The sequence below is a fragment of the Eptesicus fuscus genome, chromosome 3 (assembly GCF_027574615.1).
Source record: "Eptesicus fuscus isolate TK198812 chromosome 3, DD_ASM_mEF_20220401, whole genome shotgun sequence".
NCBI lineage: Eukaryota > Metazoa > Chordata > Mammalia > Chiroptera > Vespertilionidae > Eptesicus > Eptesicus fuscus.
In genome coordinates this window covers 82,512,468-82,538,970 of record NC_072475.1, presented here as the reverse complement: position 1 = coordinate 82,538,970, position 26,503 = coordinate 82,512,468, and the positions used below count along the sequence as shown (strand labels likewise).

At 37.5% G+C, this 26,503-nt stretch overlaps 1 protein-coding gene and 1 non-coding gene across 2 annotated transcripts in view; both read left to right on the top strand.

Annotated features, from left to right (window-relative positions):
* Positions 1-26,503, top strand: part of EPHA6 (EPH receptor A6) — a 1,030,425-nt gene that overhangs the window by 829,266 nt on the left and 174,656 nt on the right. Inside the window, exon 13 of the mRNA XM_054714059.1 lies at positions 14,456-14,517. Coding sequence (XP_054570034.1) covers positions 14,456-14,517 — 62 coding nt within the window. The remainder of the gene's footprint in view (positions 1-14,455; positions 14,518-26,503) is intronic.
* Positions 4,406-4,535, top strand: LOC114228398 (small nucleolar RNA SNORA70). The gene has a single exon (XR_003614538.2). It is a non-coding gene; the product is annotated as a small nucleolar RNA SNORA70 (small nucleolar RNA).

Below are 26,503 nucleotides of genomic sequence, written 5' to 3'. Positions count from 1 at the left end.
AAACACCAGGATATAATTGGCTGACAGTTGAATAGCAATTATCCTATCTAATAAAGAGGGAATATGCTAATTCACCATTACATCCTCACAAAGATGGCGGCACCCACAGCCAATAAGGAGGGAATACCCTAATTGACCTCCACACCCCCAAAGATGGCGGCCCCCACAGCCACAAGATGGTGGTTCCCAGTCCCCTCAGCCCCCCAGGGCTGGCCCGAGGCGCAGGCAAGCCTCGGATGGCGGCTGCCCTATTAAAATCAATTTCTACTCCTTGAAAAGAATGAATGTGCCTATTCTAAATATATTATCAGGCATATACTCTAAATGAAAATAAGCTTGCTCTCTTTGCTATATCTAGTTTTTTAATTTAATTCTATAATCTAACCGTTCTTAGAAGTGGGATAGAACATTTTAATATGCCATTGACTATTCATTCTATACAAGATCTTAGACTAGTAGCTCACCTTACGGCAGACTCTGCCTCTATCATAATCTTTTATATTATAGAGGGTTTCACATGCTTACCATACATAAATGAAAGCAGACTAATAAAGTCATTGAGAAATAAAATTATGCAATGAGAATAATGGAGTAATAATGGAAATTTCATTGATTAGGTTTTCTCTGTCACTTCACAATAAGTATCTGACATCATATGATATCTTAAATTTACATAAGATCCAAAAATTACTATCTGTCTCAAAAACTAAACTTATTTATAAAATATAAAAGAGTATTTATTATCTGACACTTAGAAAATACTATCCTAGGTTGAGTACAATTTGGATCAACAAAATTAGCTTGAATTTTTCTGTCATTTTTTCTGTCACTTGTGGGAGACTGGAAAAAATAATATTTTTTATTAATGAAATAACTCATATACGTAGATTAGATTCTAGGCCAAACTGAAACATACACCTAAACTAACAAGCTTTGTCGACTATAAGCGAAGTCTGTGAAAGAGGAAACAATGAAAACAGACAGCATGTAGGATTTAGAAATGGATGAATTCTGAAAAAAAGAAAATCAGTGTTGAAGATCTCCCTAAGATCTCCTTTGTGGTTAATCTTAAAAGCTCTCAGTTATGTAAGGACTGTTCTTCGGAAGCCCCATCTCAGCTTCCCGCCTCTGCTTTAAATATAGCGCAATGTACTATATAACACCTCTTTTGACATTTTTACCTGAGCTTCTTTTCGTTGCATGACATGTGTTAAGTTCAAAGTAAATGGCAAAGATGGAATAAATAGTTGATTTCACCTTTTTTTCCCCTCCCTCTTATTACCTTGGCAAAGCCATGATTCTCCTCTGCTTACTCTGAACCAAATAGCAGCAGAAATATGAACACATGGGGTTCAAAAATGAGATTTCATAATTAATAATGAAGTTTAATATTATTTAATTCTTCACCCTTTGGAAAGAGATTTGGATGAGCCTTGAACTCCAAAAGCCAGACATTTTAATATCCTCATTGCTGTCCCCTGACTAGCAATGTTAGGAAATAAATTCATAATTCTGTTGTCTATAAACCACTAACAGATACATCTTAGACCATATCTATAGCAAAGGACTTACAATGCTGAGCCAATAAGAAAATGTCTTCAATGTCCATTAACAATGATTATCAGTGTCTTCTTTTTATAGTTCATGTGAAATCCTGTCTATATGGAGTCAGAGCAAATATTGCACGCTTTATTCTCAAGGCAAATAAAATTTTTATTCAGAAGACATACAGTTTAAATGTTAGAAATAAGCCAGGAATGACAAATAGGGTTAGAGCTGCTGAGAATCTAGGATCTAGTGAACATGATATTATCAGGTTTTGATGCATATAGAGGACTGCAGAAAAGCAGTAACAGAAATATATAAGACTAGGTGGCAGACTTTGGAGGAATGTACAATGAGTTAAGGAAAATTGGCATGAACTCAATATGTCAAGGGAAATCAGTGGAAAAGTATATACCTTTTAAATACAATCAAACGGCAGGACAGAAAAATTGAAGCAAACCATTTTATTTCTTCATATGTTCAGGCACTCTAAAAAAAGTCAGTAACTTTGTTTTAGGTTCACAATTTGACATTTCAAAATTAATCACTTTTGACAAGACAGTTTCTGTTGACCACAGTTCTCCTGAGGATGGTTATTCTTTTTATGTTTTTTTTGTAATATTTATGACAACTTACCTATTTTATCTTTAACAGTATATTGTTGTAATAAATATGCACACCATATAAGAAACAATGGTTTACTTTTTTTTTAGTAAGAGATCTTCAGGGAGAAAAAAATACCTTCTTTAATTGAAAGGTGTATATTTTACACATTTCTGCAGTTGAGAATGTTGCCCGTTACCCTGAGTGAGGTGTATGTGAATGAGTGAGTCTGTGTGTGCCTACTTAAACCAAAAGGAAAACTGGGTTAAATTTGCAAAGTAAAATCCTGAATAAATGATTCAAAATGTAAATTGTGGTAAAAAGAAAAGCCTTCATCTGGATTCCTAACTCCTGGCTTCTTTATTCCTTGTCATCTGTGTGATTTCAAGCCCCAATAGGTCCCTCTGTGCCCACTGGCCAGTTCTCCCCTAGAGAGCTCCCCTCTTGCAGTTTGTGCAGCTGCAGACTTCAGAAGGAAACCCTGAAGAACTACAATGATTAGAAAACTAGGTTGGGACCTGGGGCAGGACTGGGCAGAAGACCAACATCATTCTATTCAGGACTCGGGAGAGGCTAGAGAAGAGAGAGTCACTGATAAAACGACGAAGAGAACACACTAGCCAACAGAAGCAAAAGGAAGGTGACGTGAATGAGTGTATTAAGTCTTGCAGTCATAAGCAATCCCTTTAAAATATTTGCAACACTGTTAGTATAGGTTAGACAGACCCTTAAGGACATGTTTGGGGATATATGGATAGCTTCCAAAACCAGCACAAGAGAGGCTAGTCAGGTAACGTCCAGTTTTGCACTCAGTGAGTTCCAAAAGCATGTAGACCACCCTTTGCTTCTTTGGCTTACTTGAGGAGACATACACAGAAGGTTAGAAAATAATTTAAAACTTAAGACAACGTGAAGATACCATTTGGAATAAGAAAAGTCGGGATGGGAACATCTACAAAACTGAAGGTATAATTTGAACCTTCAAATAACATTCCATTTATAAAAACTTTAATGCAGGGTTTTATGAGTTTAAGAATTCCTGTGGCCCGATGGTCCTGATGTTGGAGCACAGGTCATGAACGCAGATTCCTTATGGATTATGCTTTTTAGCCTAAAATAACACAGACTATCTTTCCCCAAGAAAAAGGACATCAAAATCTTAAAAGAGCCTTTGATTAATCTCCCAGTATTTACTAGTTCCTTTTATTTCTCTGGTATCAGATTCTTTAAGCAGGTTTGGCCTTTGACCTTAGCTATGCCTTCTTACTAACATAAATGCTTCTTCTGTCTTATTATCATATGACTCCTTTCTAAATGTTTGCGTAGAATTTCAGGTTTCTGGAACCCTGAAATCTATAAGTGGAGAACCATCTCAGGTTCTTAAAAAGTCAGTGTTCTACATATAAAATTGTATTTAACTGACATAGTGAGCAGCAGCGTCTTTATGGAAGCCCGCAGTGCATTAAAAAGAAAAACATACAGAGCTGCAGGATGCATTTGATAGCAAGGTCTTGAACATTTACAAAGAGAATTTTTCTTCTGCCAAAAAGACATGAAAAATCTTAAAAGAGCCTTTGAGTAATCTCCCAATTTCTCCTAGTTCTTTTTACCTCTCTATTTTCAGATTCTTTAAATAGGTTAGCCTTTGACCTTAGCTATGCTTTCTTACTAGTACAAGTGCTTCTTTTATCTTACTATCATTTGAATAAGTTTAAATCTTAACAACCCGGATTTTACATATATGACTGCTTAAATTCTCAGTTGAGAACATATCTATCCCCTAGAGATCCTCTTGCGTTGTTATTACGAATTGTGCCACCCATTTTGATCCTAGTCAAAGAAACTATCACTCAAGAATTTTTTCTCACAAAGAAATATTCCAAAAAACTTTACACAGCTTGCTGAATGAGCTGAGCCTCCATGTGAATCAGTGTTTAATCTTTTGCTGGCAGGGATAGTTGTGTTATTGTTTTGGCTTTAGTTGGAAACATGACAAGAACTATCTGCTCAAATGCTTCTTCCTCTTCGGAGAACCCCAGTGATTCCCACAGGGCAGCGTGCATGCCCTGGTGAGCTGCTGGGCCACTTAAGAACATAAGTAAGGTGGGGATAGACCATCCCTGTCACAAAAATGTCTCATCTCAGCGTTCATTCTTTTACCTTGTAGGACAACGCACAGTGGAAGTTGCCCTGTGGGACAATGTTGTCTTCTCATAGTTCTGTTCACAGAGGTCTTACAGGGGTGTATTTAGCAAAATTGGATTAAAAGATAAAAACGATACCTCTTCATGGGGCCTGGTGTGCAATGGCTGCAAACAGCAGCATCCTTGGTAGTGTACGCAACCTGTTGCTAGTGTGGGTTGCCTTAAGGGACCTTGGATACAGCCCTTTCTGGTGGACACTCGTGTCTGAACTCATGCTGCCCTCAATCTAGTCTCCAAAAAGGTGTGCGGGGTGCCTTTGGAAAGCCCCAAGGCACAGTGGCCAGAATCCACATTGGCCAAGTCATCATGTCCATCCGCACCAAGCTGCAGAACAAGGAGCATGTGACTGAGGCCCTACGCAGAGCCAAGTTCAAGTTCCCTGGCCACCAGAAGATCCACATCTCGAAGAAGTGGGGCTTTACTAAGTTTAATGCAGATGAGTTTGAAGACATGGTGGCCAAGAAGCAACTCATCCCAGATGGCTGTGGGGTCAAATACATCCCTAATCGTGGTCCCCTGGACAGATGGCGAGCCCTGCACTCGTGAGAGTCTCAGTGCTGCCCCCACCTTACACCCACCAATAAATCAACTTTCCATCCAAAAAAAAAATTACACCTCTTATAAGAGTTGCAGAAAAAAATAAAAAATAAATAACATTTTTCATGGAAGGAAAAAAAAAGGAAAGTGGTTAGTATTTTAATTTATATCAGATATATGACTCACTTAACAAATGTTTTCTTCATAAAAGTGTCTTACCATACATAACCTATGTAGTTAATATGTATTCAATATATCCTGTTTAGAGGTTTTTTATTTTTAAATTTTCTTTTGATTAATGAATGTTACAAAAAACCATAAAAGCTGAATATTTGATCATTTCTATAACCATAGACACTTTTGAAGCCAGAAGTAGTGCAGAGCATTTGAAACACTTCTTTCTAGAAAATCTGATACATTTACTCTTTGCCCAAAGCTTCAGAACTCTTTCCTAAAACATTCAGGATGTGGTCCTTGGTCAGGTAGCTCAGTTGGTTAGAGCCATGTCCTGAGACTGCAAGGTTGTGGGTTCAAACCCAGTCAGGGCACATACAAGAATCAACCAATGAATACACAAATCGATGTTTCTTTCTCTCCCTTCCTCTCTTGTCTAAAAATCCATTTTAAAAAATATTCAGGGTACATTAATACTTTTCCCAATGTCTTTCCCAGAGGATGTGCAGAAACATATCACATGCTACTCCTAAATGTTCTCATATATGCCTTTTACAATTGAAATGTGAACTGGTAAAGGAAATTTAAAGCCGTTATCATAAGCTGATGTTGGGAGATAAGGGAAGCAAACTCTAAAGGTTTTCAGCAAATTTCCTTGGTACATAGTTCCTGTTTATGTAGAATACTATAGGACTCCAAGGGGGTGGGCGGGGAGCGGGGGTTGTTAAAGCCTAGAACTTCTCAAGGACAAAATATTGGGAATAACACAGTGCTCAGTCCATAATGCCTTTCCAGGATGTGTTTTTCAGATGAGGCGCTGAGATTTCGGATAAAACTTTATGTTCTCCAGATTACTGATGGAGACCTGTTTGGGGGAATAGCAAGATGGTCAAGCACTCAGACTCTGGAGCCGGATCGTCTTGCTTCCAGCCCCAGCTCTGCCAATTGCTCATTGTGTGCCTGGACAAGTTGTGTGAACTCTCAGTACATTGGTCATCTTGTCTGTTACACGGAACTAGTAATTCCACTCACCACAGCGGCGGGTATGAGGACCAAATGAGTTAACACAACCGTGCATAGGACACTGAAGAACTTATTTTTAAAGTCAGTTATTATTGCATCTGTGCTGATTTGAATATGGCCTCTATTTTGAAATTATCTGCCCTGGCTGGTGTTCACAGTGGTTAGAGCATCAGCCCAAGCACTGAGTGGTCTCAGGTTCAATTTCCAGTCAAGAGGGCACATACCTGGGTTGCAGGTGAGCTCCCTGTCCCTGGTCAGGGCTCATGTGGGAAGCAACCAATCTATGTGTCTCTCTCACTTTGATGTTTCTCTCTCTCTCTCTCTCTCTCTCTCTCTCTCTCTCTCTCTCTCTCTCTCTCTCTCCTCCCGCCCCCCACTCCCCCACCCTTCCACTCTCTCTGAAAAGCAATGGAAAAAATATCCTCAGGTGAGGATTAAAAAAAATTATCTACACAAAATGTTTTCACAGGAAGAAATCAAGAACAAAGAGACAGCATACAATTATTTATTTGACATAAGTTTAATTTGGTTTTGAACTTAGACTTTACATAGTTTTTCAAGTCATGACAATTCGCTAATGTGTTTTGTTCATTGCCACATAATGATAATTAAACTATTAATTATTATATAATCACTTATATCTTTCATAATAATTGGAAAGCAAAAAGCCATAAATCAAATAATTTCAAAATGTTTTTAATTTTATCATTATCATATTACTTTTATAAATGTGGATGTAGTACAAAATCAAGAAAGCCATTTTTAAAAATGCATATGTTATTAAAATTTTGCAATATGATTAGTGTCTTATAGTGAAGACACATTCCAACATCAGGCATCCTTGGCAATGACTTTCTTTGTCAATGAGACACTTCTAATTAAGAAGAAATCTTTTGCCCAGATGGTAGTTTTCAGTAAGAAAGACAGCACTGAATATCACTGAAGTAACGGATGCACGTGGTATGCTACTGCTCTCTGGAACTGGCAGGAAAATCATGTTTGGTTTCTATAGCCTCACACCTGCTATTCACTCTAGAACAAATCTAGATTAAGAAAGGCTAGTATTTTCATAATGCAAATCACTCCTCCTAACTTCTGCTAAGCTGTTTTATCACCAAATAAAATAATTTATTCTTCAGCATTTCTCCAAGGACATTTGAATAACCTTTAAGTTTAAAAAAAAGCAAAATAAAGAAGTTATGAGAATCAAATCAATATAGTTATATAGATTTAGGGGCTTCGAATAGCTCCACAGTTAAAATCAGTTCCAGATTTATCCTAAAACCTGTTGTTACAGGTACAAATCTGTACATAGAGTATAGAAGACACAACATAGCTTGTTAGATAAAAATAAGAACCTACTTCCTTAAAAACTATGTATTATAGTATGTTATTTATAGTAATAAAATATGCATTTTGATTATTTTACTCTAAGAAAAACCTTCTTATACATTAAAATAATTTCAAACCTGTTAATTTCAGGTGTATAGGATTTAAAATGACCTTTAAGATCATCAAAAAAAAGCTCCTAAAGGCCTGGCCAGCACAGCTCAGTGGTTGAACATCGACCTATGAACTAGGAGGTCACAGTTTGAGTCCCAGGAGGGGCATATGCCCCAGGTTACAGGCTTGAACTGGGGAGTGTAGGAGGCAGCCAGTCAGTGATTCTCTCTCATCATTGATGTTTCTATCTCTCCCTTTCCTTTCCTCTCTGAGATCAATAAAAATATATTATTTTTTTAAAGCTCCTAAATATATTGACCTTAGTCATTTTTAGTAATGAACCTTTTTAACTCTGAAAGCCACTTTTTAGCTTAGGATTCAGCAAAGTAAGATGTAACATTCCCATTTATCCATTCATTCTTTAAGCTGTTATTGGGTGATTTAATATTTAGTATCAGGCACTATTTATTCTCTGTATTTTAAAACATCTCACTTAATCTCATACCTCAGGCAATGAAGGAGGTATTAATTCACCTCCTGTTATTATGTGTGTTATTTATAATATGCAATATACAGATATACAAATGAGGAATATACAGCATACAAATGGGGAGACTGAGGCAGTGAGAAGATAACTGAGTTCACTTGCCCAAGGTGGAAAAAAGTCTTCAGTATCCTGCTATCTGACTCCAATCCCACAACTAACTGCAGTGAGCACACAAGGAATAAGGGAACCGACCATCCAGTTTGTTTGGGACATGAGAATTTCAGTGCTAAAACCTGGAATTTACTGTAAAATATAACCAGCAGTCATTTTTACTTTGCTACATAAGATATAAAAGAATGTGCATGTCCATCCCATACTATAGTAAAATATGGAAATGATTCATTTGTATGAAACTATTTTTTTCTGCAGAGTAAACAAATATAATAAGAGGAAGCAGATAATGGTGCATACAAGGGAAAGAAAGTAAAAGTACAGCAACATTTCTGAGTGCCAACTATTGCCAGACACTGTACTGATTACATGTTTTCTCACTAAGCCTTTAAAATTTCATATGCAGTATGTAATAGTACCTTCATTTTATCCATGCAAAGACTGAGAGGGCTAACATAACTTGCAGCTAATAGGCATCAGAACTAAAATCTGAATTCTGCTCTTTCTTCAAAACCATATATTTTACAATGCAAATAATTTAGAATTTATTCATTTGTCACTCAATTATTTCAGTATCTCTTTCTTGGTCTAAAATTATTCTCAGAGGACACCTTTATGTATGTGTTTCTTCTGATATTTCATTCAAAAAAATATAATTGACTACCTACTCTGTGACTAGCTCTGTGCTCAATGGTGAACTTTCAGAGGAGAATTTAAGCACCGGTCTGACCTCAACCGCACTTTAGAGTGGGAGGCAGACACCTACCTGCTTAACATCAACACCATGCTGTCGGTGTTATAAAACTGTTTGGTTAAGATGTAAAAGGAGGAGAAAGTAAACAATCGAGTCTTTCTAAATGGGAAAGTTTGAAACTGCGCTTTTTTATTTTTTTAAGCATATGATTTTACCAAGTGGAGACATTGAGAAGGCAGTCTTCCAAAGAATAGAGGAAGGCACAAGTAAAGTCATATTTGGGGAATTATGAGTTACCTAGAGAATTTAAAAATTAGGAGTTAGGAAAATAGGGGGAGGTAAAAGATGACACTAGAAGCAAAGGTAAAACAGAGACTGTGAAGGAACTTAATTGCCAGTCTTTAAAGGAAGGTAGAAAATTAGCTCTTCATCGTAATTAACTGTTTTCTTATTTTATCCCTCTTTCCACCATGCACTCCTTGAGAGCAGGGATCTTTTATTGCTTGAGGAAGTTTCTCCAGAAACCAGAAATGATACATAGTAGGCATTCAAAAATATATATTTGATATACCACTGAATGTTCAAAATAAGGGTTGTACAAGCATTAGCAAGAACAATTAGTAAACTGTTTTTGCAATAAGTCAAGCAAAAAGAACCACAAAGGCAGAATATAGGCAGTGATAATTTTCCATAGATTTTAGCACAACTTAATAACTTATGGACTAACAGGGGTTTAATAAAGTGAGAAGTTCAGTATTACAATAGGGTTTCAAACCTGGGTAACTAGATAGATGGTAATGTTTAATCAAAATGGGAATGTAGGAGGAAAAGAAACTTACTTACTTATTTATTTATTCTAGTATTTAAAATATTTTATTTTTTAAGTTTATCTTTGTTGTTGAAAGTATTAAAGATATCTGCTTTGGTTTTTTGTGTGTGTTTTTCCCCCCATTGACCACCCTCCTCCTTGCACTCACTGCTCCCAAGCCTTTGCCACACTACTAGTATTGTCTATCGATCTGGAAAAATATATTAAAAGTTTGCATTGAACTCACTGAAGAAAAGATTCATTTGGGACATGATCTGATACCAGGCAAGAGTATAAGAGAAAATAATTCCCCAGTTTTAGTACTTATCTTGTGAATAAAAATAATTGTCTATTATATTCTACTAGAGGCCCGATGCACGAAAATTCATGCACTGGAGGGGGGTCCCTCAGCCCAGCCTGCCCCCTCTCACAGTCCAGGAGCCCTCAGGGCTGGGAGGCAACCCGGCGATCAGGGGAAGGCGACGCCCCATCACACCTCTGCTGCTGCCACTGCCGGCAGCACAAGCCTCAGCTGTCCCTGGTTACCTGAGCCTCAGGCAGCCCTGGGTGGCTGGGCAGCTGCCATCTGAGGCTTGCCTGTGCCTCAGGCCGGCCCTGGGCGGCTGGGCAGCCAACATCTGAGGCTTGCCTACACGCCTGCCACTCTCTTCCCCCAGCGGGGCTGAAAGGACTAGGGGACTCTGGTGGGGCTGAGGGGACTGGGCACTGCCATCTTGTGGCTATGGGCACCACCATCTTTGTGATGGTGTGATGGTCAATTTGCATATTCTCTCTTTATTAGATAGGATTTTGTGCAAATGCATGTCACCCATATCTTCTGAGTGCCTTAAAGGGGTAAGAAAATTATTTCATTTATTATCCAATCTATTTGAGATTATAATTTTCTATCTCCACAGCAGAAACAGAGGAGGTAGAAATAGATTAAATAACTGGCTTTAAAAGTACTGAATTGCAACTTGGGGGAGGGAATACAGCAATCTGACAATCCAAGATATTACCACAAATTTTATTACCTGGTAGACAAAATATATACACAATATAATGTTAAATAAACTAGAATTGCTGTAAATATGTAATAGAGTTTTTGGATTGTTGAGTTTGTTTTGATTCTTGATATTACTGACTGCACATCAGAAACTCCAAGCTGATACAGAATACTACATTTAGCACAAATTTATTATTTCTATGAAAATGTTAAATCTCTGTAATCCCCTCTTTCACAAATCATTGCTAAAGCAAAAAAGAAAAAAATAATTCACTCAGAAAATATTTTCCCCAAGATTAAAAAAAAAAAATGCCTTTCTTTTGTTTTCTTTAACAATAGCACAAGAAATTATAGTCTCATCATCACATGGTTTCTTAACACCACCTACATTAAATCAGCTTCAGTACTGGGAAGCTGTCTATTTGAAAAAGATTTATTAGTTAGTAGTTCATAAAAGTTCCAATTAAAGAAAACTATTGTTCTCTACAACAGAAAAAAATGACATGGGATCTTACGATCCATTGTGTTCAGAATATAAATAAGTGATTTCTTATAGTATATTGATTCCAATGCTGTTTAAAATATCTATAGCCATTCCTGGGCTATTTATGAAGAAAAAACAAAAAAAAAATCGCTTTTTGTGTGAGTTGTAGAAATATTTTTGAAAATCTCTTAAATCAAACTGATGAGGCTTCTAAAAACATCTGTGGATTTTGAGACTTGACTGAATCAAGAATCCTGGGATTTGTCCATTGATTTCAGTACAATGCAAGTATTAATTTGATTCTGTGATGTGAGGCACTTGGAGTAAGTGGCTAAAATTGTAAAAAAGAAAAAAAGTGAAATATTTTTAAAATGTAAAAAGAGAATTAATCATCTCTAAATATATTTTCCAAAAACAATGCAATATATATTTTTTACATATTAAAAAATAAGACAGAAAAAACACTGTTACCAATGACTTCTCTCACCTGATCAGGTATTTGAAGAATACTGTCCTAATTTCCTTAATTTCCCTTAGACTTATCTATTTTCTTGATTATAAAGTGTAACCATGAACTGTAAAGTTGCTTGTAATCTTCATAATGTAACTAACTTCCCTATAGAAACCACTAGAAAACAAATTGTAGGCTAGATGTCAACATATTCTTAAAAACGCCTTGGTTTAACAACAGCTGCTGTCAACTGATGCTCCTGGACAAAATACAAAAGATGCAGTTCAGGTGTGAAACGTCTAATTCACGAGCAACCTAGGGAGTCTTCATTGGACTCTTTATTATCTTTAATGAGAAGATTAAACTTGTCACTGATGAATTTTAGGATTGCATAAAGTATCTCCCAAGGAGTTATAGATAGAACTAATTTCAAAGTACTTTGTATTCATGTAAATCAAAATCTTGCTGAAATACTTCAGGGTTACTTTCTTAGGAATTGTGAAATTGATGAGAAAAATCGACTTGTTTCTATGAAGCACCAACTCTGCTCAGCTGCATGGGAGGTGGCCTTGAGAAACCCCGTGAATAAGGATACAAAGCAGCTACGGGAAGATAAACCAGGCACCTGTCAGAGTGCAGACAAAGATGGGATGGGAATGCAGCTATAGGAAATATCGCTGTGGGAGACTCTCAAGGAACAGGTGCAGTGTATCCAATCTGGGGAGCTGTGAGGTGAGATGTTTAGAGAGAGAAGCAAGTTGGGAGGTAATCCTGGCAGGGGAGTACCAAAAGGAAAGGCAGAAGGAGACAGGAATGAACAAGTACAGGTGATAATGACAACTGATGGATCAGGAAACGATAAGGCCGGTAGGAGAGATGAGGATTGGCTAACAGAGGCTTACAGCTTTGATCTATAAACAGTGTCTGAGAGGCACCATGGCATGAAGGTTAAGAGCTGAGACTGACTGCCTGATACTGCCACTTACCAGCTGTTTGACTTTAGGCAAGTAATTTAACTTTCTATCCCTCAATTTTCTTTTCTGTGGAATAGGGATAATAATAGTATGTATCAATATCAGTGAAGTGCTTGCAAACTCTTCTAATAAGACTGACATTTTTAGGGAGAGGATAAATATTTTTTAAATTTTATTTTTAAAAAATTAAATATGTTTCTCTAGCAGCAATGGTCAAGGTAGATTGAAATGTTGTGACTGTGGGCAGAAGAGCTCAAGTAATCATTGTCCGAACCCAACATTTCCTGTTAACATCCATAATCCATTATACATCAACCTGGTATATTGTTCTCAGAATTTTTATATTTATATATTAAGATGACCTTTTATTTTTCCCTACCTTGCTAACCAAGTGTTTACATCAGGCTCCTAATCTCTAAGCTCTTTGAAATCAATAGTCAAATAAAAAATTTCATTACAAACTTTCAGATTTAAAACCTGATTTTCTAGGCCACTGATTAGAATAGTGCTGACAGTTCATTTGACCTCAATATTTTCTGATAAAGTTCTTTATCTGTATTTGGGTGAAATTAATGACTTTAGGGGACATTATAGAGATCCAACAAAATGGATGTCTTCTTTGGGTTCTAATTCTATGCATGATAAACTGGGAACTTTATTATTACATTTAACCTTTGGCACATCTTTCTTTAAAATACAGATTCAACTGTAAAAATCTAGCATTTGCAGACATTGTTCTAATTTGTTACTATCACCCTTTCTAACCCACAAGGCTTAGACTTGTAAAAGGGACATGACTTACAACATGAGACCTAATTTTTCCATGATCGGTACACATAATTTCTTCCCAGATCTTTATCCTCATGAGGAAAAACTGTGCACAGTGCAGATTAAATTGCTAAAAATTCCAATGAGAAGCCAGAACTATAGAAGTAAAAAGTAAATATGTCATACATGTTTGTTTCAAGTAAATAACATTTTCCCTTCATCTGAAATGAGTTTATCTTTTAAACTCGGGAAATTGAGCAGAACAAATAGATTATTTTCTTTGAAACAAATCAAAGTTACTTATGTCAAATATGCTACCTAATAGGGGTATTAGGAACTGTAACAACTGCAAATAGATATGATATAAAAGAAATGATGTTCAGTTTCTGATTTTAGCTGCTGCACTAGACTATGAAATCAGAGTTACTTATTTTTCATGAACTGCCATCATTGTTCTGTTGATCTAATCTATGTCCAATAAAGAGATGATCAAGAATTATTACAGATCCCACCAACTTGGTAGCATTCATCAATCCACTGGCATTTTTCTACTTAAAAGCCTTTAAAAGCAGACTATGACCGATGGTTTATCATTTCTTAAAGAGAATTTATGAATTTCTCTTTTCTGCTTTGCCTTAGGAATATTTCGGAAATGCTCAGTCTGATGTCATTCAGCCCTGATTACTGCACCACTAGAGAAGGTGTAGCACAATTGCCAAAGCAGCTACAGTAACTATTCAAACCCTGACTTCAGCTTGTTGGTTATCTTTTAAGGAAAAGCTCAGGACAAAAGGAACATAATCTTAACAAAGGAGTGATTGCCGGGCTTTAGAAAAGGAAGTGCTTAATTCCTTTGTAATTCATATTGTAATTCATGTTCCTTTTATGAACTAAAAAAAAAAAAAAATGCTATAAAGAAATGGAGAGGTGTGTAGTATGAATACTTTTATAGAAGCATGTTGGAAAATGAAATTCCTATTAATAAAATACAAATAGTTTAGCTGCCACAGCTGGAAATCTCTAACTGCAGCACATATTTCTGTGATTGCTCTAATCCCGTGTGTTCCCTTGCTTTATTTGCAGGACGGCCAGTTATGATTGTGGTGGAATATATGGAGAATGGATCCCTAGACTCCTTTTTGCGGGTAAGGGTTTTTGGTGGTTTTTTGTTCTTTTTTCTGATGGCATTTAAATAAGCTATTCTGAGTTCTAGAATTAAATCATTTATCATCAATTAATTGTTGCATAATATGACTCATGGATTTTTCTATGAAGAATAACAGCATTTTCTCTAGGGTGCATTTCTCTCATACTGTGATGTATTCGAGTATTATTAAAGGGGCAGTATGTACACATAATAACATAATTTATTTCTCTTATAAATTCACTTGCCATGCTAATATATATATTTCAAACAATGTTATAAAGAGATTCAATGAAACTCAGTTACTTCATATAGCCATTCATTTCTTTTTATCACACTTACCTATTCAGTATGTTTTATACATTATCTGTAATGCTGAACCCCTTATTGATGTTTATTGATCAACAATGACTCGAATTGATTTCAAAAAATGGGTTTAATCAACTTTGTTCCTCTCAATTTCATTGGGCTGACTATTCAAAAAGCAAAATGAAAAAGAATAAAAAAATAGCAGAGATTTTTTCTGGAACAAAAAATTGTAAAGTACTTTTTAAACTGGCTTTTTCTTAATAGTACTAGAGGCCCGGTTCACAACATTCATACACTGTGGGGAGGGGTCCCTCAGCCCGGCCTGCACCTTCTCGCAGTCTGGGACCCCTTAGGGGATGTCTGCCTGCTGCAGAGGAGGGAGAGGCTTGCACCGTTGCAGCTGCGCTCGCCAGCCGTGAGCCCAGCGTCTGGTGCCCGTTGGTCAGCTGAGCGGTGCTCCCTCTGTGGGAGCGCACTGACCACCAGGGGCCGCTCCTGCATTGAGTGTCTGCCCCTGGTGGTCAGTGTGCATCATAGTGACTGGTCGACCAGTTGTTCGGTCATTTGGTTGCTTAGGCTTTTATATATAGAGATAGCTGCCATAGATAGTGATTCCTCTGATGGATCGGGACAAAGGCAATTGAAAAGCTTCTAGAAAGGATTCACGATTCCAGATATTATTAACATCATTCACGATTCATCAAAATATCAACATGAACAGGAATTAGGAAGACGTTTATTCCAACCCTCATGGATGACTTGATGATTCAAGAGTTCAGTGGAAGAAGTAACTGCAAGTGTGGTGGAAATAGTAAGGGAGCTAGAATCAGAAGTGGAGCCTAAAGATGTGACTGAATTGCTGCAATCTCATGATAAAACTTTAATGGATGGGGAGTTGCTTCTTATAGGTGAGCAAAGGAAGTGGTTCTTGAGATGGAATTTACTCTGGGTGAAGATGCTGTGAAGGTTGTTGAAGTGACAACAAAGGGTTTATAATCGTACATAAGCTTAGTTGATAAAGCTGTTGGCAGGGTTTGAGAGGATTGGCTCTGATTTTGAAAGAAGTTCCATTGTGGGTAAAATTCTATCAAACAGCATTCTATCAGGCAGCGCTACCAAGTGGAGGCGGCAGGCACAGTGGGGCCAGGATGAGTGGGAGCAGTGCAGCACCCGGCTGGGGCTCGGGCTCCTTCCTGGCCGCCTGCCGCTTCGCACACTACTACACCCCTTGGGGGATGTCGGACATCCCAGATTGCAAGAGGGCACAGGCCAGGCTGAGGGACTCCACCGGTGCACGAATCTGTGCACCGGCCTCTAGTAGTCATATATGTATTTCTTAAATAATAAGGCTTGAACTATGGGCAAGAAAACAATATTAACCTCATTGTACATCTTCATCAGAGCTCTTAGGTAACCAGATATATTGTCAATGAGCAGTATTATTTTAAAAGAAATCTTTTTTTTCTGAGCAGTAGGTTTTGATAGACTTAAAATATTCAGTAAACCATGTCGTAAACAGATGTGCTTCCAGGCTTTGTTGGTCCATTTGTAAAGCACAGTCGGGGAAGATTTAGCATGATTCTTAAGGACCGTAGGATTTATGGCATGGTAAATGAGCACTGGCTTCAGCTTAAAGTCTCCAGTGCATGAGCCCCTAACCAGAGGGTCAGTCTGCCCTTCGATGCTGTGAAGACAGGTATTGACTTCCCCTATCTAGCTATGAAAGTTGTAGGAGATTAACTGTTGTTTAGTGTATAATCTCAGCTAGATTTTCTACATAACGTTCTGCAGCTTCTGCATCAGCGCTGCACTTCTGTTGTGATGACAGCCTCTTTCGTTAAACCTCATGAACTGACCTCTATTAGCTTCAAGCTTTTCTTCTGCAGCTTCCTCACCTCTCTTGGTTTAAGGGAATGTGGTAGCTGGTTTGATCTTTTGTCCAGTCCACTAAACTTCTCCATTTCAGCAATCAGGCTGGATCACTTTCTGATTATTCCTGTGTTCACTGGAGTGGCACTTTCAGTTTCCTTCAAGAACTTTTCATTTATATTCACAACTTGTGTAACTGGCACAAGAGGCCTAACTTTCAGCCTGTCTCCACTTTTTGACATGCCTTCCTCACTAAACGTACTCATTTCTAGCTTTGATTTAAAGTGAGAGACATATGACTCTTCCTTTCACTTGAACACTTAAGAAGCCATTGAGGGTTATTGACTGACCTAATTTCAATATTGTGTCAAAAGGAATAGGGAAGCCCAAGGAAAGACAGACAGAGAGAGAGGGTGCGCTGGTCAATGGAGCCGTAAGAACACACACATTCATTGATTATGTTTACTTGTCATGACACCCCAAAACAATTACAATAGTAACATCAAATATTGCTGATCACAAATCACCATGACAAATATAATAATGAAAATGTTTGAAGTATTGCAAGAGTTACCAATGTGTGACACAGAGACATGAAATTAATAAATGCTGTTGAAAAAATGCCACTGATAGACTTGCTCATCAAAAGGTTGCCACAGACATTCAATTTTAAAAACCAGTATCTGTGAAGCTTAATAAAATAAGGTGTGTCTGCCGTGGTACAGAATAACAGAGCTGAGACAGCACCATGAAGTTATATTTTAAAGTATATTTATAATATCTTTAACATTTAAAAAGCTATCATATATAACAACAAAATTCATTAATAGTTTAAACAAAAGAGCCTTAAGAAAAGCCCAGAGTGAGCAGAAGGAAGGAAATAATAAAGATCAGAGCAGAAATAAATGACATAGAAAGCAAAAAAAAAACAATACAAATTACCAATAAAAACCAAGAGCTGGTTCTTTGAAAGGATAAACAAGATTGATGAGCCACTAGCCAGGTTCACCAAGAAGCAAAGGAAGAGGACTCAAATAAACAAAATCAGAAATGAGAGAGGCGAAATAACAACAGACCCCACAGAAATACAAAGGATTGTAAAAAAATATAACGAACAAATCTACTCCAACAAACTAGACAACCTTGACGAAATGGACATTTTCCTAGGAAATACAAGCTTCTTGCAAAACTCAATCCGGAAGAATAAAAAAACCTGAATAGCTGATACTACCAATGAAATTGAAGCAGTAATCAAAAAACTTCCAGAAAACAAAAGCCCTGGGCCGGATGGCTTCACAGGGGAGTTTTATCAAACATTCAAAGAAGAACTAAAACAAATCCTCCTCAGACTATTCCAAAAAATTCAAGAGGAAGGCACACTTCCAAGCTCTTTCTATGAAGCCAGCATTACCCTAACACCAAAACAAGATAAAGACAACACAAAGAAAGAGAATTACAGGCCAATATCCCTGATGAACATAGATGCTAAAATCCTCAAAAAAATTTTATCAAATAGGATCCAGCATTACATTAGAAAGATCATACACCATGAACAAGTGGGACTTATTCCATGGATGCAAGGATGGTACAATATCCACAAATCAATAAATGTGACACATCACATAAACAAAATGAGAGACAAAAATCACATAATCATATCAATTTATGCAGAAAAGTCATTTGATAAAATCCAACACCCTTTCCTAATAAAAACTCTCAGCTAAGTGGGAATAGAGGGATCATACCTCAACATAATAAAGGTCTTATGTGACAAACCTACAGCCAACTTCATACTCAATGGACAAAAACTAAAATCATTTTCCCCAAGAACAGGAACAAGACAGGGATGCCCACCCCTGTTCTACATAGTATTGGAAGTGCTAGCCATAGCAATCAGACAAGAAGAAGAAATAAAAGGCATCCAAATAGGAAAAGAAGAAGTAAAATTGTCCATTATTCACAGATGACATGATATTGTACATAAAAAAACCCTAAAGACACCATCATAAAACTACCATAATTAATAAATAAATTCAGCAATGTAGCAGGATACAAAATTAACACCCAGAAATCTATGTATTTTTTATACACCAATAATGAACTCACAGAAAGAGAAACTGAAAAACAATCCCATTTACCATTGCAACAAAAAAATTTAAGATAGCTAGGAATAAATTTAACCAAGGAGTTAAAGAACCTGTACTCAGAAAATTACAGGATGCCGAAAAAAAGAGATAGAGGAAGACATAAACAAATGGAATAATATACCATGTTCATGGATTGGTAGAATCAATATCATTAAAATGTCCATACTACCCAAAGCAATCTATAGATTCAATGCAATCCCCATTAAAATACCAACAGCATATTTCACAGACCTAGAACAAACTCTCCAAAAATTCATCTGGAATAAATATATATATATATATATACCTCGAATAGCTGCAGCAATCTTGAGAAAGAAGAACAAAGTTGGAGGGATCAAAATACCAGATATCAAGCTATATACTACAAAGCCACTGTTCTCAAAACTGCCTGGTACTGGCACAAGAACAGACATATAGACCAATGGACAGAACAGAGAACCTAGAAATCGACCCAAGCCATTATGCTCAATTAGTGTTTGACAAAGAAGGCAAGAGCATACAATAGAGTCAAGCCAGTCTCTTCAGTAAATGGTGTTGGGAAAATTGGACAGATACATGCAAAAAAATGAAACTAGACCACCAACTTACACCATACACAAAAATAAACTCAAAATGGATAAAGGACTTAAATGTAAGATTGGAAACCAAAAAAAATCTTAGAAGAAGCCATAGGCAGCAAAATGACAAACATTTGTCATAGCAATATATTAACTGATACAGCTCCAAGGGCAATGGAAACTAAGGAGAAAATAAACAAATGGAACTACATCAAAATAAAAAGTTTCTGCACAGCAAAAGAAACCATCAACAAAACAACAAGGAAGCCCACAGCATGGGAGAATGTACAGTATATATATACACTGAAAGCCAGATTATTATGCATTCAGAGATCATAATAATCTGGCCACTCAGTGTATTTGCCAATGTTAACTCTGATAAGGGTTTAATCTCCAAAATTTATAGGGAACTCATACAATTTAACAAAAGATAAATAATCCAATCAAAAAATGGGCAACGGACCTAAATAGATACTTTTCGAAAGTGGACATACAGGAAGCCAAGAGACATATGAAAACATGCTCAAAGTCACTAATTATCCGAGAGATGCAAATCAAAATGACAATGCGGTACCATCTCACACCTGTCAGAATGGCTATCATCAACAAAACAACAAATGACAATTGCTGGCGAAGATGCGGAGAAAAAGGAACCCTTGTGCACTGCTGGTGGGAATGCAGACTGGTGCAGCCACTGTGGAGAACAATATGGTGTTTCCTCAAGAAATTAAAAATGACCCAGTAATCCTACTTCTAGAAATATATCCTAAGAAAACAGAAACACCATTCAGAAAGGATATATGCACCCCTATGTTCATAGTGGCACAATTTACAATAGCTAAGATTTGGAAACAGCCTAGGTGCCCATCTGCACTGCGGCAGCAATCGCCAACCTTTCGGACCTCACGGACCACCAGTGGTCCGCAAAAAAAAAAAAAAAAAAAAAAATTCTTACCATTTGCAACAGCATGGATGCAACTGGAGAGCATTATGCTAAGCAAATAAGCTAGTCAGAGAAAGATAAATATCACATGATCTCACTCATTTGTGGAATATAATGAACAACATAAACTGATGAACAAGAATAGAACCAGAGACATAGAAGCATCAAACAGCCTGTCCAACCTATAAGGGAGAGCGGGCGGGGGGTAGGGGGGCACAAGGGAGTGGGTAAGGGAGTAAGAGATCAACTAAAGGGCTTGTATGCATGCATATGAACATAACCACTGGACACAGACAGTAGAGAGGTGAGGGCATATTCTGGAGAGTGGGAGTGGCCCAGGAGAGGGCAATGGGGGAAAATGGAGACTCATGTAGTACTTTAAACAATAAAGAATTTAAATTAAAAAAAGAAAAGCTTTGAGGGGAAAAAATAGGACAATATGTTCATGAACCTAGGATAGGCAAAGAATTATCTACATTTCTGGATGTCCGAAGAAAGAAATAGATCTTATGAGTTAAACACAAGGAATCAGTATTAAGTTGTTTTTCATTTTTGTTGAATTTATTGGAGTAATAAATTACTACATAATTTATAATTTATCAATTATAAATTGATAAATTATATAGGTTTTAAGTGTAAAAAAAAAAAAAAAAAGAGCCTGGCTGGTGTGCTCAGTAGTTGAGTGTCGACCTATGAGCCAGGACAGTGGTCATCAAACTCATTAGTCAACAGAGCCAGATATCAACAGTACAACAATTGAAATTTCTTTTGAGAGCCAAATTTTTTAAACTTAAACTTCTTCTAACACCACTTCTTCAAAATAGACTCGACCAGGCCGTGGTATTTTGTGGAAGAGCCACACTCAAGGGGCCAAAGAGCTGCATGTGGCTCGCGAGCCACAGTTTGCCGACCACAGAGCAAGGAGGCTGCAGTTTGATTGTCAGGGCAGATGCCTGGGTTTCAGCTTGATCCCCAATAGGGGGCTCGCAGGGGGCAGCCAATCAATGGTTCTCTCTCATCATTGATATTTCTACCTCTCTCTTCCTCTCCCTTCCTCTCTAAAATCAATAAAAAAAAAATATTTTAAAAAAAGTAAAAAAAAAATATGAAAAATAATCACTAGGGTCAATGTTTTTCATCTCCAGCAGAGGTTACATATCTTAATGTCACTGTATTCTTTAAAACATATCTATCTACAGGGACACAGCCATTTTTCTTACTTATAAACTGACTGTACTTTGGCTACTTGTAATGTGTTGTATCATTTTTCTTCTTCATTTTCATGAGAATAAACAGTCTCAAGCATTGTTTCTTCAGTTCATTTTTTTGCTCCATGTTATCTGGACAAGTTCTGTGTGCATCTCACCTTTCTCTCTTGATCTCATTTTCATGTATTTTTTCTTGATTCCATGCCCTCTTATTTCAACTGCTCTCAATATTAGCAGTGATAACACATTTATTCTGTGACTGGGTGTCCACATTCGATGCCAGAAGCTGAATTCAGCAAAATCGTCAAGTTATTACAGAGCAATACTCCTCACACAATGCAAAATGAAATTCATAGGTGTGTGGGGACATGAGCTATTTGTTTGTTTGTATTTTCTGTAGCCATTCTCAGCTATAAAATAATGTTATGTCTTGTATTCATTGCTCCTGCAAATGTGCCAAACTATTTTGTAATAATTTATCAGGATCACCTATGGTACTTCAAATGCAGATATACTTATGTCTTTCCATTATATTTATTCAAAAACTCATTTTTATCAGATAGGTATTATTATCTAATGATGCTTGGGAGAGGTCTTTATATTTGTATCAGCTATATCCTAGAGCTGAAAATAAAGGCAAACAATGTAGCACATAATAAAAGCAAATAATGCCCAATCTAAATTGCTCCTGAAAACTGGATCAAATGACTGCCACCAGCAAATTAATAAATGTTAGCTTCAAATATACTTTTTATCCTGCTGAATCATGAATTAATTAAAATGTTTTAAAGAAAAGATAATATATATTATCAATAAAGTATTTATTTATAAACATCCTACTGCATATTTATGAGTGGTATAATTCATTATTTAAAATTTAAAAACTAATATTTTCCCATTCTTATGAACCATCTATGTAAGACACCATAGATGCTGGGAAAGAGTAACATTTCAATTGGTGGTAGCTACCATTAACACTACTATGAGAATTAGATATTTTCTCAGCTTATCTTGGCTCTGCCACTTGCCAGTTGTGTGACCCTAAGACTTGAGCAAGTGACTAACTTTTCTGTGCCTCTGTTTATACATGTGTAAAATAGAAATATTAACAGTATCTACTTCATACAAATGTTATAAAGCATATAGTAGTTGATTATTTTAAAGTTTATAGAATAATGCCTGACACACTATAAATGGGAGAGAGTGAGGATTCAAACTCAAGTCTCTGGCTCAAAAAGCCATGTTCTAATACATCATGAATTCTATCTTTTTATTAAATCACTTATTACTTCTTCTTATAAGTCCACTGCCATCTCCCATCCATGTGTCCCCTCTGATCATAGAATTTCTATTAAAACGAAAATGACGGGGGAAAGAGGGCCAGATACTCTCTTTTTACCCTTCTTTAAGATTCTTACACTTCTTTGTAATCATCTCTTTTACCCCAGAACCTCAAAGTGCTTTATAAACTTTGTCAGACACATAATCCCCTATGGCAAGCAGAAATAAAAGATATGTATACATCCCTCAGATTCTCAAAAGCGAAAACATTTGTAAACTATTTTTGTAGAATTTTATAATCGCAGCCTCTGCGAACACAGAAAAGGAAGTGGCTAAGTGCACTGCATAGCAGGGGAGACATCCAGCGCTCACTAATAGCACTCTGTGCTCCTGGAGGCAGAAGATGTCCCTTCGGTCTCCCACACCATTTGAGAAGGAGTGGCAGCAAAACTAAGCACAGGATTACAATCCAGTGCCTGTGGTGGTGGCTGTCTGTGATATTGCAATGGATTCATAAATCTTATACTGTTTGGGGTCCTGATGGGCATTCTTCCAGATACGTATTGTCTGGATAAGTGTGTGTGTTTGTGAGCAATGGTGCGTGTGGAGAAGGGGTGCCGGTGGGTATGTCACTGTGTGTTTGCTTTTAGTTTTAAAATAAACTCGAACAGCAAGTGGCCGCCTGGGAAGTCTGACCTCCCTGGTGTGCAGATTTTCCTAACTTTTCCAATTGCTCTTCATTCCTAGTGTAAAATAAGTGCAATCTTGACCTTCATCCCTCGTTGGTCTTTCCCCTCTATACATACAGATTTCATAAACACTTTTAGTGACACCTAACAGCAGCTTGTGCCTAATCTTTTAACCCCCATTCTTATAACAGTATTAACTAGCAATTAGTTATAAAATATTTTGAAACTTTGAGATATCATATGTCAACCATACAAAATTATTCCTTTATGTTATAGCATTTGTTGAATGTGGATTTGTTTATCATAGCATAAAACTCAGTTGTATAAAAATATAATACCAGTGGTTTTAGTTCAAGATGGTATATTTTGTTCTGCTGCAGCCTCTTGCTCCCACCTCAGATCCTTTGACATGAGAGAAAAGATATACATACATTAATTACATGAGCGAGCAAGGAGTGTCATCCATAAATAACAAATATAAAAAGGGAGAAATTAACAAAAGCAAACAAGATCAGACTGAGTTAAGGGAACAATAGCTCAAGATGTGCTCAAGAAAGGATGCTTGGGAGCAAAAAGAATATGTGGAAGCCGGTGCTGCCAACTGAGGTGAAGATGCAGAGGAGGAGCGGGGCGGGCTGGTAGTCGGGAGAAGACGGTGAGTTTAATCTGCGTCCTGTTACGTTTGGGATGCCTATGGAACATGCAGCAAAAATGTTCAAACAGCAATTCGAAATATAAAACCGGAGCTCAGTGGAAAAACCTTTACTGAAGTTAAAGATCTGGGAATCGGTAGCATAAATGTGGTTATTAAAGCCAAACCATGATATTTACTAGGAAGGAGTGGAAAAAGGAAAGGAGTGGAGCAAGGTTTGTACTCTGTGGCATGTCAACCTGAGGTGGCAACAGGTCAGCATCCCCAAAGGTAACTAAGAATGAGATGTCAGAGAGGAGCAGGGAGAGAGGGGGCCACGGAGTCCCGCACCGGAGGGAACAGGGCATTTCAGGCAGGAGCAAATAAGCATTTGTAGCAAATGCAGTAGAGAACTTCTGGAAGACAGAAACTGAAAAGCACCCATGGGATTTAGCACTTACCGGGTCCTCAGTAATCTCAAGAGCGCTTTTAATGGTTGATTTCAGACAGAAGCCACATTGCAGAGGGCAAAATGAGAATGAAAGGTAGATAGGATGTGGAGGTGGAGACCATTTTTAGGGGAAAAGTGGATGAGATAGCAAGACAAGAAGAAATCAGATGCTAGTAGACAATAAAAGAAAAATCAATGGTATCTCTTTTAATATTTTTCATGGATTTTAGAGAGAGGAAGGGAGGGAGAGAAAGAAACATCGATGTGAAAGAGAAACATGAATTGCTGCCTTCCACATGCACCCCGACTGGGTATCAAGCCCACAACCTGGACATGTGTCCTGACCGGGAATCAAACCAGCAATCTTTCATTGCACGGGACAATGCTCAACCAATTGAGCCACACCAGCCAATGTTGAGTGGTATCCTTTAAGATAGAAAAATACTCAGACAATTTATACACTGAGGGATAGGAATCAAAGAAAATACATTGGTAAGGCAAAATATCCCAGGAGATGGGAAGGCACAATATCAAGGACCCTGGGGGCGGATTGACTTTGAGTAGCAGAAGCCTGAACACATCTTCTAAGGCTGAAGGGACTGTGTGTGAAGGGATCTAGAGAGATTTATGAGGAGTAAGTATTAAGTTGAAGGAAATGATACCTGATGATGTGGCATTTCCACCTGAAGTGGGACAGGACATGTGGGAGTCTGAGGACCAATTTTAATGAGTGTTCAGAACAATTGCTGAAGTTAAAAAGGAAAGTAGCTGGTCAGGAAACAAGGCGGGATCAACAAGAGCAGGTTCTGCTCCCAGAAGACAGTTGTTTCTGGGTCCTAAAGAGGGCGACTAAAAATCGTTACCAAGGTTTTAATGACATGCAACTGAAGTGTCCGGGAAGATGATCTCTGGACTGCTGGCCCAATCATTTTTATTTGTTACCGGCACTCTTCCTGCCCTCACGCCAGACCCCACCTTTGGTCACGGAGAAAGTGACATAATTACCTAGCCATACTGACATCAGCTGATGCTGGTGAACACGAGAGGGTCCTGGCCATGGTGAGTATGCTTCTTCCATGGATTTTCGCAGAAACACTCAACTTCCGAATGTACGAATGGAAACGGAGATGGTATTGTTTGTAGGGCAGGTGCAACAGAAAAATAAGGATCCTAAATGGGAATTGGGGTGCTGGTGAAAGAATCTTTACCTAGTGATATCCAGGCTAGATAAAGAAAGAAATAGAGACTGATGGGCTTTAAAGAAATAGAAATGTCATGTGCTGAAAGGCTTTATTGTATAAAAGAGGAAGTATAGTCATGTGTGAGGGTGAGATAACAGGGAATCACTGATTCCAGGTGTGGACCTAGGAATCAATGGCTAAAAGTAAAAATGGAAATGAATAGACAACATTTATGCGTTTTCTGTATGAGATGGGCATTATTCTAATCCCATGCATTAACTCACGAAGTGCTCACAATGACATTATGGGGTGGATGTTATTATTATCCCCATTTTACCAATGTGGAAACTGAGGCAAAGCAAATTAGCTAAGTTGCCCAATGTCAAACTGCTGGTAAATCATTCTTTTTTTTTTTCTTGAAAAATTGTATGTTCACAGACTACAGTAGGCAAGGCACTGTTCTGGAGCTTGGAATACAAAAGTGAACAAAATGAAAATTGAAAATCTAGTGGGAGGAGAAATAAAGAATTCAGCAAAATATATGGTATATCAGAATCAGAGCGGGGAGTAAAACACAGCAGGGGAAGTAGAGTGGGAGTGAGATTGGGCTCCAGTATTAAATTGAGTGGACAGGGAAGTTCTCACAAAAAGTGGCGTGTAAGTAAATATGGAAGAATGTGAGGGAGCACACCAAGTGGATACTTAGGGGAAATATTCCAGA